The 15,917-nt window shown below is 46.1% G+C and overlaps 2 protein-coding genes across 6 annotated transcripts in view; one reads left to right on the plus strand and one right to left on the minus strand.

Moving 5' to 3' along the window:
- Positions 1-15,917, minus strand: part of LOC6037960 (neurogenic locus Notch protein) — a 106,647-nt gene that overhangs the window by 65,060 nt on the left and 25,670 nt on the right. For both annotated transcript variants that reach the window (XM_038248548.1, XM_038248549.1), the window contains exon 2: positions 5,816-5,894. In XM_038248548.1, the coding sequence (XP_038104476.1) occupies positions 5,816-5,894 (79 nt within the window). The remainder of the gene's footprint in view (positions 1-5,815; positions 5,895-15,917) is intronic.
- The window catches only part of LOC6037961 (coiled-coil domain-containing protein 151), a 33,046-nt gene continuing 32,006 nt past the window's right edge, over positions 14,878-15,917 (plus strand). The window contains exon 1 of one of the 4 annotated variants that reach the window (XM_038248553.1): positions 14,878-14,940. Coding sequence is in view for 1 of the 4 variants with exons in the window: in XM_038248551.1 (XP_038104479.1) it covers positions 15,368-15,492 (125 nt within the window). In the remaining 3 variants the exon portion in view is untranslated. Of the gene's footprint in view, positions 15,142-15,163; positions 15,493-15,917 lie in introns of those variants that run through there. The other 3 variants (XM_001847759.2, XM_038248554.1, XM_038248551.1) reach the window with 3 other exon arrangements.

Raw genomic sequence — 15,917 nt, forward strand, 5'->3', positions numbered from 1 at the left:
ACGGAGGAGGAGGTCGGGGTTGTCCAGGACAGCGGCGGTCGGGGCAGAGTCCGTACAACGTTCTCATCTCTCTGCCCACGCGTGCCCATCGTCGAGGCCAGCTGCAGGCCCTCCCGGTTGGGGTCCACAAACCCCCGCGCGCGCGGAGGAACAAGATAACGAAGGCCAATAAAGCGGCTGCTGCGGCAGCAGCACAAGTATTAGAAAGAGCGTCTTGTCTTGTCTGCTGCAGCAGAGCAGAGACTGCCGCGCCGCGGCCATATATCTTGTTTCGGACTCAAATGTTTGTACACAACACGGCACATTTATGGCGAATGGCTGACGCGGGACGCTTGCAGGGAGCTTGCGGAGATAACATTACATACATTTGCGAATGCGTTCGACGACGATCGCGCGGCACTCATCTTTTCTTGTCTTATTATGGGTTTAATAATTCGTTGCTTTATTTCTTCATTTTACCTTCAAGATTTGCACGCGAAGCGGCTCCAGCGATCATCCCTTGGGGGCATGTCTGGAGCGCGGAGTACGACGACGACGACGATGGTGACAGGGAGCTGTCCCGCATGGTTTTTTGCTGCGTCCAAGAACAATACGACGTATTGTGTTGTGGCAATCCATACGGGTCGGACTTCAAGGTTGGCCCCACTAATTGTTCGCCTTCTTATCCTGTCCCATTAGCGATACTTGTGCCCGACAGAAGAAACCGGGTTCTACTTAACGTCAACGCGCCACCGTTCTAAAACGAAAACAAAGGGCGTCCAGGTGACAGCTCTCGAGCAGGGCTACCAACATGGCGCGTGAAACGTCACTGCTGCGAAGCGCGCTAATTGTATTGTTTTCGCGGCGATCGCGCGCCCGTTAAAATCGAAAACGTGTCTAATAAATTTGAAATTATATGATACGAAATTGAAGCGAAACGGAGAGAAAAGGGCTCTTTTTGCGCCCATTTACGTAACATGTTCATTAGACGGTGAAAGGGCGTCCCACCTGGGAAGAAACGATTTCGTCGCGCGGGAAGAGCTGCACGACTCGGTGCCAAACTCGTCAGTTGGCATCACAATGACCTATTGATTGGTTTTTAACAAGTCGACTGGGGGCTGAGGCGCGCGAAAGAAGACAACTTTGTTCGAAATATTATCGAATAACGTGGGCTTAAAAAAAGAAAAGTTTCCAACGGGATTTGAATACACGCCATCGACAGCGATGACGCGCAGTTCTGCCAACTGTTCCATCGTCACATCAAAACAAACAACGAAAAAAAAGGGAATGACATCCAAACCCGTACTAAATCCCAGATTTAGTACAAGATTAGCTCCCACTCGCTATCGCCTAATTGCACTTCGAATCTTCCCTTTGAAGCGCACCGACGATCGACCTTGAGCCGGGACTTCCAGCGCGACATGACTCGATCTTTTCCCCGACCTGCTCCGCCGTGACTTTCCAGCAATCAGTAAGACAAAAGAAATTGAAAATCTCGTCGTGGACTCTCTTTCCAGAATGACTAATTCAATCCAGCCGGGCCAGAACTTGTCGAAGCCGGCGAAACCGTGATCGAATATCAATTGATTTTCGGGAGTTTCGCTTTCTGCGCTTCGCGCACTCTCGGTAATTTATTCTGCCAATTTTGGGACGTTCGTTTCTTTTTTCGGTTGGAGATTTATAGGATACTGTTTTCCTCTCCAGGGACATGCGTACCCGACGCGATTGTTTGGGCACTCTCGATCTTTAATTTGACATTGTTCAAGATCTTGGCCGAGTCGCCCATTGTTGCTCAAGTTCTGCGAAACCCCAAGGACTTGAAGCTCCAGACATGAAGGAGGACGGAAAAAACGGCCGAATAACGACAAATATTGCCCGTAGGCAGTTGTCGGCCCTGAGAAGATGAAGCCTCACCAAAACGGAACGGGCGTAGATCTTGACTCGGCAGTGTAGAACGCCCAGCGGAGCCCACGGGACTCAGCTTGGCTTTTATTATTTATTTTATCAATTTGATTCTTCTGGCACAGAACATTGCGCTGCAGCGCGAAGGCATCGGGATAATAATTGCAATAATAATCGAGGCCCCTTCTTTTTTGTTTTGTTCTGGCAGCAGCGCGCCTCGGGATATGGCGGCCAGAGATACACACGACTACTGGCCGCGCAAATCCTTTTACGGGCGTTGTCGGGAGATGTGTCTCTGCGCGGTCACTCGCTTGTGTGCCATATTTGGAAGGCCGACGACGATTCTGGGCCCTGCCAAGTTGTGGCAGGGTCCCTAGAGAGTGTTGAAATTCAAGCAGTTTCCAGAAGCCGCCGTTTTCGGATCGAGACAGATCACGGTCAAGATCGAAGGGCCAGCCTGAACCCATGCAGCAAACGTATCTAGAACCTAAAGTTGGGTATATTTTTGCGAGCGTGTATAGAATGTTTTGACGTATCTGAAGCTTTTTTAGTACAACGCGATCCCAGCTGGGTCTCGTGGCGCAGGGGTAGCGGCTGATGCTGAACGCTTCGATTCGATCCACTGCTTCTATCGGATGGTAAGTAAAACGCGGTCTTTCTCCTGTCAGAGCGCTGGAGCAGAAATCGTTAGAGGCTAAATAGTTTCGTTTCGGCGATATGCAGCAAAAGCGCGAAATTTCTGCAGGCCTGTGACTTCGTTGAAAACTCGACTCCAGAACAAAGCGTCTGGTCAGACCACAAATTCACGGTCATGACGGCACGAGGTAATCAAAATTCATAACGAACCAGTACGTGTCCAATAATCCCGAACACAAAACATTCAGCGTGGTACCGAAATCCCGCGAGGACAAGAACCACCGCGCGAGACCAAATCGATAAATTATTTAAATTAGCCATTCGAGAAGCGCGCACTAACAAACAATACTACATGGGCCACCTCCTCTCTCCGCGCGGAGAAGTTGTCGCGACATAACAACGATCGTCGCCGGTATCTGTCAAATTGGATGCGCGCTCCTGGCGCGCCGAACCCCAAACTCCCAAAAGGACGAAGACGACGATCCGGGCGCGCAAAAAAAAACTGTTTATGAATAATTTGGAGCCCCCGACTCTGAAGAAGAGACCTCTTTTTAACATACAATGGAGCAGTTTTTGTTGTTGTTGCCTTTGCTTCGCGTTTCTTGTTTTCATTTTGCGGCTACCTTCGCTCCGATGATCGGTAGAACCTTCCGGGTATAGCCGGCTACCGGGTTTGCGCGCACGGACGGACATTCCTGGCTGTCCGGCCGTCGACGACGGCTATGGTACGGGGGGTTAGCCCCGAGGTGGTATTTATGAGTGCGCTCCTAGCTATGTCCAGCGCTTTTGGTAAGGAATTCAGGTCATTAGAGAGCTAAAATATTCAGGAATTCATTAGCTCTCGGGCGGGGGAAAAATTAACAGTACTCCGTGTCCTGAAATGGAACAACTGTATAAACTGGATTCTTGACGTGCAGAACTTTCCTCGAGGGAAGAGGGAGAATTTGGCCTGAAGGCTCCTGGTCTTCTGGCAACTTTCCTGCAGGAAAGTTTTTGTTGTTATGAAAGTTGCACTGGAAGCGCTCTAAAGGTTCCAAGAAGTCCTCGGGCGATTCATTAACTCTACCAGACACTTTGTCGAAATTGTTGCTTTTGCTGGTACACGATAACAAAAATATACCAAGCTTCCAGTTTAAACCGAGTTTGCTGCATGGGCACACGTTGTACTAAACCGCTGCAGGTTGCTACTTTTTGACAGTTGAGAGCCCGGCACTTTTCCCAAGCGGTCTCTGCGCGAGTCATCCAAACGGACCGTTAACCGCCAATAACAGCGTGTGAACGGCGCCACCTGTGCATTACCTTAGCGCGCCCTCGTTCTAAAGTGGAATCATTTTCCATACCACTTTGAACGCGCGGAAGACCCCCTCTAGAACATCTGGTTATAAAATTTAACACTACCACCACCACCACCACCACCAGGCAAACTTCCGTTCTGGGTTCCCCTCCTTGATATGTTCGTCTATGCTGTTTACTTTTTGCCGTGCGGTTCTGGAAGATGAATCCGGCGAGCATTTCAACACTTTTACTAAAAGGGGTAATTACAGAGCCGGGCGCCTCTTTCTCCCTCTCTCTCTCTCTTATGTAGACTTCGGGAAGCAAAACAAAGCACTCTTCCACATATTGTTCAATCTGCCTTTAAAAAAACGAGCCTGCTCGAGTGCCTAAGCCGCTCTTATCCAAGAGCTTGAGGACGAGCTCGGAGAGACAGGACGTAATTGATATTACGATGACATCACAGCGTCGTCTTCGCGCGGTGGGAACCTCGTAGGCGTCACTTTTCCAGGAATTCCAAGATCTTCCGCTCCGCGACGAACCAAACTTCTTTTGAGTGCTTATTAATAATTCGAAGAGCACACGCGGGCTCCTCGGTTATGGAGCGAATATATTATAAATTATTACAAATCGCTTGACATTTTGGAAGGTTTATTTATTTTTGGGTCCCGAGCGCGGTATCGCACGGGGGTTTTAGTGGCGGTGTCACACACGCTGTGTCCAACGCAGGGGCTAGCGAAGAAGCCGCCATCTTGGAAGTTCAGATAACAAACACTCAGAATCAGTATTATTCATAATACATTGGTAACACGAAGTGTGTTATCCTGGTTAAACTCAAAAGTCCCATGCAAATGTGTAAAACCAAACTGAAAAATTTGTAATGCCGATTCATAGTGTACGGGCACACTGTTTGATCGACCAAAAGAAAAAAGCAAAAAGGTAAACAGAAAAATCACTTTTTCGATATGAATTTTCAGCCAATATTGGGATGGAATCTCCAAGGATATGAAAGAATTTGCCATCAGCAACACAATTCACGTGTTTTTTCAGGTATTTATCGTTTGAATTGCGGGAAATTTGAAAATCAAAAACCCAAACAATGATTTGTTATGGGCTACCATTTGACAGCTAGTGCTTTTGTTGTGGGCTCTCATTTGACAACCGTGCTAATGTCAACTGTTGTCAGTTTGCTTTGGTCGGAATAGGGTTGCCATCCCCCCGGTCCAACGAAAGTGATGCGAGGATCCCTGCTGGGTTTGGGTGATATTTTCGGTTTGCTCGGTGTGGTCAAATTTCTGAGAGGTTGATCTTTGGTGAAGATGGACCTTCGCGTTGTGTCACCGCGTGGTACAACTTAACTCAAAAGTGGGTAGTTTTGGTTGCGCGTGTACACTGTCAAGCGTTTGAAACGTCAAATTGGCGCCCATGCAGCAAAACTCAACGCTCAGACTCAAAGGCGCACAGATTTGTTTTTAGCGTGCACCGCAAACGAAACAATAACTTTGAGACTAAAACAAAGAGACTTCCCACAAAAGTGGCGGCACGAGGCACAATTCAGCGCGCGACATGTCGCGACTCAATAAGCGCGATAACTCTTCCGCGAATCAAACCGAGCAAGGGGTCGCGTAGCGAAGAGAGATCATCCAATCATAATCATTTGGCCCCAAGAAGTCGTCGATGTAGCGCGCGCGCGCGGCTCCAGTTGTGCAGAAGCAGATTGGTGAATGGATTGTTGGCCAACGTATGGGAGTCTCGCGGGGAGCCACTACAGGGAGATGTCGTGACTGAAAATTATTTTAATTGAAATCGAATGCATGCGCAGCAGTTTTTGTCATATTTTAATAGCTTTAATAACGACCCCGAAAGAGACCCGGGAGTTGGTCGGGAGTCGCGTCAATAAAATCAATTTTGTTGCACAACCGTTTGAACTCTCGATTTCTGGTAGGCAAGCGAAAGTTCTTCCCACCGAGCGACGGCGGAGCGACCTCGTTTGACACAAAGTTTGAATCTAGTTGGCGGTACTTACTTGCAGTAGGATCCCCCGTTCGGTTTGTTGACGCATGTGCCGCCATTTTTGCACGGTGATGGCGAACAGGACAGAAAACCTGGAAATGTAAAGAAGAGAGGGAAAAAAACACAATCAATTTAGAGATTTGATCAAAATTGAAATGTCTCGAGACTCGACCCTAATGGTCATAATGGTAAGTGCCACCGGACCACCAAAACCGTAAAACTAGATCAACGGCGAGCGTAAACACCGGAGAGAAAACCGTACAAATGTTTTATTCAATGTATATTCAAATGCGCCACATGGGTCACACAGCGTGCTCCCGCGGGCGAGCTCGATTTGGCTAATCTCTGCCAATTATTTTTGCCTTCTCGCGCAGTTTGCAGACAATTCGTACCCGGGGACAAAGTGCTCTCGTTTGGGGGCCCCTCGCAAACCGGTTCCGCGGCGAGCAGAACCCAAACATGGCCATTTTCAGCGGGGCTCGGGGTTTTCTCTCTGCCCTTAGTTGCTCCGTGCCCACCGTGCTCGGTTATCAAATAAAGGTAATTATAATAAAAAGGCCCAACCCCCGGCCTGAATGGTATCGCGGACTACGGAACCAATACGCGGTCACGGTGCCGGTTCTTGGCGGCGGCGGCGCTGTCGACAACTTCCTTATCGGGAGGCATGAATCAACCGCGGAACGAGAGCAGCACAATGGCCTAAACACAACGACGACGACATTCAAATGAAGAAACCCTGGCGATAGTCATGGACGAACAACTTACAGCATCGACCCCGCCGCACTGACAGCACGGTGTTTAACAACACCCCGAACAACGCCCGCCGCATGTAAACAAACCACGTTTCTTCGTCGTACATCCCCGCTGAACGGGCCTAATGAAGATGTCGTTGACATTTCGGGTACGCCCCGCGCCCCCTCCACTTAGCCCTCATTAGGCTAATTCAAAAGTGATAAATTGTGGCGCTTTAAAGTGGAAAATAATCTCGTAAATATCATGAGCCGCTTCCTGATTCAATTTAAAAGGTCCGCGGCAAATGTCACACTGGGACACAACGCGCGGAGGAGATGCGCCCTTCGACAACGTCGTAATAATTAAACGAGCAGCCCTCTGCGCTGCTCTGCAGCGCGAAAATTGGAGCTTCCTGCACTGCGCTGACGCTGAAATTAAAATCTCATTTGCATTTTATTAAAAAATCGTGTACTCTCATCTTGCCCCGGGTTCGTGTATTTTTTTTCCTTCTAAATCTGCATTAGGGCACCTCCACCGCCGCCGTCGCCTCCGACTGACAGCTAATGCAACATGGCGGCGCGGAGGCGGGCAAAAGCTCGCGTTTTTTTGTCGTCTTTTTTTCGCCATTATGCTGCGCGCGCCACCGCAAATCGGTAACCCGAGCGCGGTGTATTAATTAAATATAAATAAAATGTAATTTAATTTACTTTCTCAGCTGCCGCGCGGTTAACCCCTGCGCGGGGCGGGCAAGAGGGGCGGGCGCATGGGAACTAGCGCGCCAATGGGAGCCCCATCGGGGTGAGAGAACACGACGACGACGACGACGAGCAGCGCATTGAACCGAGATTTCGTGCAATTATGGTAATTAATTGAGTGAACTAGAAGGTAGGAGCAGTAAACAACGGCGCAGTCAAGCAACCTGTCGTGTCGCGAGAGGTCAGCGACGGAGTAGGCCATGACAACTAGATCGAACGTCGCCTGCTTTGTTGAGCGCGCGTTGATCTGTGCAGGCACTTCAATCTACACATCCGGCACCTCGGAAGAACCACTTGCTTGCGTCACCCGGGAGACTGCCGAAAAATTAGCGTGTTCTGCACATATGGAGTCCGTCGTCACGTCTCGTAAATTAATAACAATAATCTTATGTGTACATCCCCCTCCCATTCGCGAAGTCACTCCGGGAGCCGGCTGACAAAGTCAGCCCAGAACGAAGAAGAGGCAGCCGACGTATGAATACGAATATTTATGGCCGAGCTTCAATCAAAACATATCGGAATGTGCATTTGCGGCGGCGGCAGCTGAGGAGGACGTGTCCCGCTGGGAGAGAGTAACGAGCCAACAACCGTCGTCGTCGCGAGCACGCGAGCTGCTCCGTTGTTCAGCTTTTTTTTGTATAAAGTTGTCCATTGGCGGGCGAAATTGTGCGAAATCATTGCCCGCCGAAGCTGCCTACTACGTTTTTGAGGGCGCGAGCGCGCCCCTAATGGCAGGATGATGCATGGGGGATTTGCGTTTTGATCGATTTGACAGCTGATGGCGTCATTTTGGTGTGATCAAGGGAGAGATTTTGCTGCATCGGCTTGACATGTTGTGCGAACTTCATGCAAAATGTGCCGTTTACAGATTTCGATTTTGAATTTCTTGGTTTTTTTCAGGTTTTCTCCCGAGATCATTGCTTTTAAAAACCCACCCTTGGTAGCAACCTGTGCTCACTAGCATTCCTGGCCCATCGTCCCTGAGATCTACAAACTGACATGGCGGGCGCCGTTGGTGGCCAATGACTGTCACCTATTCGCACCAGGTCTAGTTTAGGAGATTATGATGTTTTATCTTTTCAGCGCATTCGTACATGCTTTTGATAAGAGAAATATCACTAGATCATTGAGTCGTATGATCGATTGTACTGATAGGATATTACGGTCCTGTTCAGCAACGGAGAAGGACAACCATGCTCATGCTCTAATTACAATGTTTTTAAATCTGACGTTAGTATCAAAATACTTTTAGAACGCATAAATTTTATTCAATATTTTTATTTTCCAAGACAACTTTCCAAAGAGTTTGAGTACGAGTTGTAAACAAAGCCAATTTTCAGTCCAAACCTCTAATTTCAGGAAGAGATCAAACTTATTTTTCGACATTTTCAAATTATATTCAAATTAAAACCTAACAAATTATCATTTTTTATGTTGGTGTAGCTAACATCTTAAAGTATTTGTTTTTTTAGTAGAACTGGACTTCTGTATTCTGTTTTTAAAATATCTGAAAATGTTTTGTAAATTTTAAATAACAATTAATAACAAAAAAAAAAAATGTTTCTAATTGTATAGTAGGCATTATTAAAAGTTCCTTTATAACTATTTCAAAATATTTCAAGTATCAAATATTTCATACATTTACAAAGTATGCTGTACTCAAATCCGATTAAAAAACAAAAACACAACATTTTTAAAGCAATTTGTGTGACTAAGAAAGCCAAAAACTATCAAAAAAGTATTATCGAAAAACAGATTTTTGTTTTTTAAATTAAATTGTATGATATTGTTATTTTTAAGTTAATGTTGAAAAAAATTTAAAATCAAAAGGATGAGGTCGGCTGTTTATTTTACCTCATACGGCTGTGTAAATTTCAAATTTGATACTTATTATTGTTGCGCAACTTACTGGAAAACTTGCATCTTATAAAACATTTATTTTGAAAAACAAAAAGAAAAATATCACGGTATACCATGACTTTTAAACAGATATAAAAATTCAAAGCCAAGTAGCTTGAGTATATTACACAAATAGGGTTCTAAAAAAAATACACAAATACACAAATGGGGTTCTAAAATAAAATATTTTGAAATTTTTAAAGTCAAGACTAGTATTTTAAATGGGCGTAATATTCAATGTTTGGCCCTTTTAAAATGTTAGTCCTGATTTAAAAAATTCCAAAATATTTTTTTCGAAAAGATCGGAAAATTTCACGAATGTTTCATGTATTAACATTGATAATCGGACCATTAGTTGCTGAGATATCGTCATTAGAAAATGGTGGGTTATTTTGGTGAGATTAAGAAAACTTCAATTTTCGTGTTTCTTTTTCTTAGAGCGGCACTATCTCAGCAACCCGAGGTCCAATCTTCAATGTCTCTTAGACAATTTTATAGCAAATTTTCTGAACTTCTAAAAAAATATATTTTTAGAAATGGTCACTCAGGGTCACTATTTTTTAAAATTGAAAAACTGCAAATATTTCGCTAAAATCAAACTTTCGGTGGCTATATCTTGAAAACGTAGCCCTTTATCAAAAAATCTGTAAAGTACTTTTCGATTGCAAATTCAATTTTGCATAAAAAAAATTAAGTCAAACTTGTTTTTGCATGAAACTTCGATTTTTTCCAAAAATCACTGTTTTTTTCAAAAATTCATAACTCGGCGGCAGATTTTTGACCATGTTTCTCTATGGCTCAAAAGTTGCGGATTTTTGTCCCCTAAAACATATCAAAAAATCTCGAAAATCAAAAAATACGTATTTTGGGAAAATGAGTTTAAGTGAAAAAAAGTTGATAAAAAAATCTGCAATTTTTTTCCGTGTACCTTTTTTTTCTCAAAGGTCCTCAACAATACCTACAAATTGGCCGAAGACACAAAATTGATCAGAAAATTCACTCAAAAGTTACAACTGTTTGAATATTTACATGCCATTTTTGTATGGACAGCAGCCAAAATTCTATGGAGACTTGTATGGGTGAACCAATGACGCAAAATAGCTTATTTGGTCATAGGGAAGGCCCCCACAAAGTTTAAGTCAAATAAAAAAATACAAAAAATAAAAATGGTCGAAATCGGCCGATTTCGTAGAGAGTTGCTCCCATGTCAATTTGTATGTACAACGGTAGAAAACTCGATTAAAAACCATTTCTAATTACTTTTGTCATCTTAATGCAGAAGAAAAAAATTACAGACAACATTTTTTCGATGGATCAACTATGGTCCATTTGAATCAAGCTATCAAGTAGGACCTTTTCTGTCAAGATGGGCCAAGACGTTAATTTAAAAAAAAATATTTAAAATTCAATTTAAATCTTTTACGGTCGTACAACAGGTCATGGTACTCTGAAAAATAAGCTTTATCGTTGGGAACAATAATATCTCAAATAAAAGCTAAATTATAGGTTCCAATTCAGACATAGTTTTCCCAAATTTTTGGTTTAGAACTTCAGAACTTTAACTAGAATTTTTGATTTTTTTGACGAATTTTAACTTAACCAGATTTTTTTTCTCCGAAGTAGCCACCCTGTTCTAAATTAGCTGTACTAAAATATGACATTTGCTGTAGCTGTACTAAAAAAAGATCAGTCGGAGGAAGAAGGGGCGTCGAAGGCCGTGTTACGCTCCATACAAGCATTTTAATATGTGTTTTATTTTGTTTACGGGGGAGTGGGGGAGGGGGCAAAAATGTAAACATGGCACGCGAGCTGTCAAATCCTAACCGTAAAACCTATTTGCAGCTGAAAATCGTTATCTGGCAGGAACTTGACTGCTGAAATCGATGTTCAGCCGCTTGTCCTTGTGGACTCTAGGTCAAGTCGGAACCTTTTCTGACTCGAGCTGGAGATGAAGTCGGAAAAAAGTCAGAGATGCTAGAATCAGAGCCGGCTTATTTTGTTTAAGTCAGAACTGGAGTCCATGGAGGTGGGGCTTTTTTGAGAGTTATAGTCTGCGTGACTGATTCTAAGAACGATCTACGATAAAAACTGGTAGCTGGAAAAGCGCGGTGAAGACGCCATGAACTGTAAACTACACGCAGCAGCGGTCAACCTTCGACGCCCGTTCAAGATCAGGGTGATAAAAAGAAATTAATCTAGCAGCTTCGCTACTAATCCCCCCCTGTCAACCGCGTTCATCAACACTTTCGCTGATGGTTTCGAAGGCGGCTGCTCCAGTTGCGCACGAACATAACACATGGAAAGTGGTTAGGAAAAATGTTAATTCCATCCAGATTGATGCCATGGAAAACTGCGCCGTCCTCGGCTCTGCTCTGCACAAGTGGCGAGACATTTTCCCACGAGTTTGTTTTCATTCCTCCACGTCGTTCCGTTCGAGAGCAGAAGCTGCTGTTGCTGCTACTGCCGTTTTTTCCATTTTCCATTTTTTTTTGTTCAGCTTTGTTTCTGCTCATTTTTCCTTCTTCCCATTCCGATGGGGGCCCGGCGAGCCCGCGCGCTTCTCGGCTAATGTGTATGTTTTAATAACAACCACCGAGGAGTCTTGGCGAGCATCTTAAATGGTGCGAGTGTATTTATTGCTTCGCTGCTTCTGCGACGCAACCTCTAGCTAAACGGCGGAAAAAAACATCATTTTTCACATAAAACAAACATCGTGGAAATCGCTGGCGCGAGTTGACAAGTGCGTGTACTGTGGCGAGGGGCACCACATGTGTTACCAATTTGGTTTCCGAAAAGAAAGGGGGCGCGACATCTAGGTGGCTGTGAGTGGAAGCTCCGATGACTGATTTGTCATCCGATCCGGACTCCTCACGACGCGCTTTTCCGGGACCGGGCCCGCAGCAATTTTCACACGGTTCGCCTCTCTAATTGCTACACAATCTGCTTCGAGACCTCCTAATCACTAATTACCCTCTCGCCTCGGCCTGGTATGATAATTATGTTTGCTCGCGAACATTTTAACGCCACTTTTCCCGCGGCCGCCTTCATCCATCGCCCATAGCGTTCACGAGACTTGCCTGCTTCCTTCCTTCCACTTGTTGTAACCGACCGGCCGTGGTCAGCGCGGCAACAAGTGTTCGCGAAGCGGCCAACCGTTTCATTCATGGATCTGTCAAACGTGTTGTGACAAGTTCGGACCGCAGCGATAAGAGGTTCGGCGGTTACGCCGCCTTATCAGCGGAGACTACGCCCACGAACACCGTGCGGCGGCGGTTAATTCCAGAAGACCTTGCCGACCGTTCCGTAGTGGTGGTGGTCAAGTGAGGATATCCGATTCAGTGCGGCAGTGTTTTGGGTAATAGGTTTCCCTTCTCTCTCTCTCTGTTTTGACTCTCAGCACTCTGGCTGTATCGTTTTTCCGTGGGAATCGCCACTGACCACATCCGTGCACGTCCCGAAGACGGTGAGATTTGGCTGTGGGTTGTTGTGTTATCGGATCTCCGGCTGGTGATTGCGGGCGAGAGTTTGGGGAGCTGGAAAGACGATGCTATGTTTACAAATAATCGTAACCGTAGGCTTCTAGCCACCTTGGAGCGGAGCTGTCAAAACGATGCACGCTCAAACGAAACATGCTAGATGGTGGGTTTAAACGACTTTGGCTGCAAGGGCTTCTAGTCAAATTTGAGCCGAGCTGTCAAATCAATACACGCTCAAACGAAGCATGCTGGATGTTGAGTGTAAGCTGCATTTGCTGCATGGGCCGTTGATCCAATTGACGCTCAATTGACAATGGAGGCAAAAAATCTCCATCAATCGCTTAATTAACAAGACGAGTGCGCGCGTTCGGCGTGCCGACCACGACTCAATCATCGATTATTACCGCAATTATTCCATCGATTTTAATGAATCCACTAGACAGTGCGCGCTCTCGCTGGTGGTGTCGCGTCGGACACATTGCTCGGATTCTTCCAGGGCAAATGCTCGTCGCCGCCACATTAACAGCTCCAGATTGTTTATAGTAATTTTCCAATTGAGTCACAGATACACAAACATATCCTCAAGAACGCGAGGGGAGGAACCGCTGGCGGGGGTCGGGCACCATTCGTTATCGATACACAAAGCATCAAACACGAAAATGCCGCCGCCGCCGCCGTTATTGCCCTAGGCAATGTCAGGCACGCTACAATCTCACCAAATAACTGTTGATTCTCATTCTCGTCGCGGACGGAGCAGGAAAAGGGGTGACAATTGCGGCGGCGGCGGCGGCATCATTTGAATGGAGCTACTCTCCAGAGAGAAGAAGCGAGATCCAACATGTGCTCACTCAACCTAATTTATTGCCGGCCGTTTTGTTTTTTATTGGTGTCATTTCTAGCGCGTCCATATCCTGTGTGCCATGTGTCAACCCAGTAGCTGAAACGAGATGATCAGCGCTGAAACAAAGCCCCGATTGCCAAAAAAAAGCCAAAGTTCTGTGCGCTCGCGCCATAACCTAAATTCAAACAATTTTTACATAACCTCTCGCCGTCTCACGAAACAAGTTCACAGGCCATTGTTGCGGCTCACGCCACCTGCCGCGGAGCGCCCCGCCTAATTAAGTCAACTGCTGCGATTTAATTAGCTCTGAAACATTGTAATAATTAGGAAAATCAAATTTACAGCAATTATGGAGGGGGCGCGCTACCCGTGTTGGTTTTTGGGTTTTTTTAGGGGCGCTCGCGAGCCGAAAAGCTCGCAACACTGACGTTACACGTTCAGAAGAAAACGCCCAAACAGTGAGTTTAAAGCGCTTTTGCTACATGGGCGTGCTTTTGACAGCTGTTTGTTTTGGTCGCAATAGAGTTATCTAAGCCCGATCTCACGCACACTATCGCACCATTTGTTTTGCTGGCGGGTACAAAATTTAACCTCAATCTTTTTCGTGTACGTACACGCAATACATGCGCACGTAGATAACTCTATTCGAGAGGGGATGCTCTGATCCAAATCTAACGCACACTTCACGGTTGCAATTATTATGGCTAAATTTATAGCAAACAGAATTTCGCTTTCAGCTCGTGATAGCACCGTATGTTTCTGCAGTTTTTTTTGGGGCGAATGCGTGCTAGGGCACGTGATGTAACGAATCATCGCGTTTTTTTGCTTCTCGGCACAGACGAGCACTTTTTCTCAGGCTTCAACCGAGCAAGTGTGCTGAAAGTTTAATTAATTTTATTAGCAGAGACTAAGAGGAGAGTGAAAAAACAAAAAAAAAATGCGGCTGCAACCGAGCGGTAATCGGTATTGTTTCAGGGGTGAAGTAATGAGCCATAAAAACGGTTGAAAAGTTCGGCTTGCAATGCGCGCGCAGGCTGGGAGGTCATCGCGCGGCAGGCTTTGACATTTCGACTGTCAAATCGGATTTACAACATTTGCCGTTTGCGTGAGCGCCCAGGAGAAAGGAGCGGCCATCATCATCAAGTCGATGAGACCCTCGTCAAAGAAGGAACGGGCAATTTCGCCAAGATTTAAGCGGGGCCTGCGATTGCAGTGGGGAGGATATAAACGTCCAGTAATTAAAGCCCACAGGTGAAAGTGGGCTGTGTTTACGTTTGGCAACATTGGCTGACAGCAGTGAAACGGGCAAAGTGACAGCATCGCGTTTTAGTACAAGCAGATGTGCTAAATTTTGACAATTTGCGCGGCGTTGTGCACATAAAGTAGGCCGAGTCAATCGGGATTGCAGTCAAGGCAGTTTAGGAGAAAAGTTGCAGTAATTATCGATCATTGTTTATTTTGACATCATCGTCAACGTGTAGACTGACTTAAGTATAAGGGTAGTGCCAGTGAGACGCTTGTGAAAGATCCTGCTTTTGTGTCATTCCTTGGAGGAACGTCAACAAGTAGAAGGCGAGAAGTGCGAACTGTCGCAACTGCCGAATGCGCGGGGTCATCGGGACGCCCGCAACTCGACGTAAACAAATCCAACCAACGACTCCCCCCCAAACTATAAGGGGTGTCGCGCGTTCGTTTAGCGCGCTCGTTTTTTCCGCGCATCCCGGATGAGCTGTATTATCTTTCAAATTAATTCATAACGCATGCCGCGAGGAGACATGATACAGTTTTGCGCGGCCGTGCGGACATCCCGGAGGAGGTGGTGAAGAGGGTAAACCACTCCAACTCGAGCGCGCGGCCAGTTGATGTATTATTGTGTCCGATCCTATAATACGCGGACCCGGCTCGCGTCGAGCCTGCATCAGCGTTTCCAGCCCGGCCTGCTTCGCGTTGTTATTACTTTTATTATCGTCATCACCGAGCAAGCAGGGTAATTCATACATGGTCAATCGGGCGACGTTTATTGGTCTGGGGGGGCCCTTCCATTGTGGATTCTGGTGGGGGGAGCGGACGGGCGGTGCATGCAGATTTGTGTACGGCGACACACCGCGCAATTGCATACGACAATTGCAATTTCAGCTTTTCGTTCGGGCTAGGTTAGGACTCGCGCGTCCAAGTACCGTTATACGCCGTCGTCGTCGTCGTATGTGGTGCATGTTCGAAGACTTTGCCGGACGGAAAATTAGAAACTCGACTACGCCTTCTCGTAGAGAGGGTCGTCCGAACACGCTTCGCGAAATTATGATTCCCTGCCCCTAGACGGTCTTGTTTAAATTGATTTCTCTGACATCACAGGCGGCGGCGCGACTTCTTTCCGCAGATCTCTATCGCCAACGACTTTTAATTAAAGCTGCC

Source organism: Culex quinquefasciatus, chromosome 1 (assembly GCF_015732765.1).
Source record: "Culex quinquefasciatus strain JHB chromosome 1, VPISU_Cqui_1.0_pri_paternal, whole genome shotgun sequence".
Lineage (NCBI taxonomy): Eukaryota > Metazoa > Arthropoda > Insecta > Diptera > Culicidae > Culex > Culex quinquefasciatus.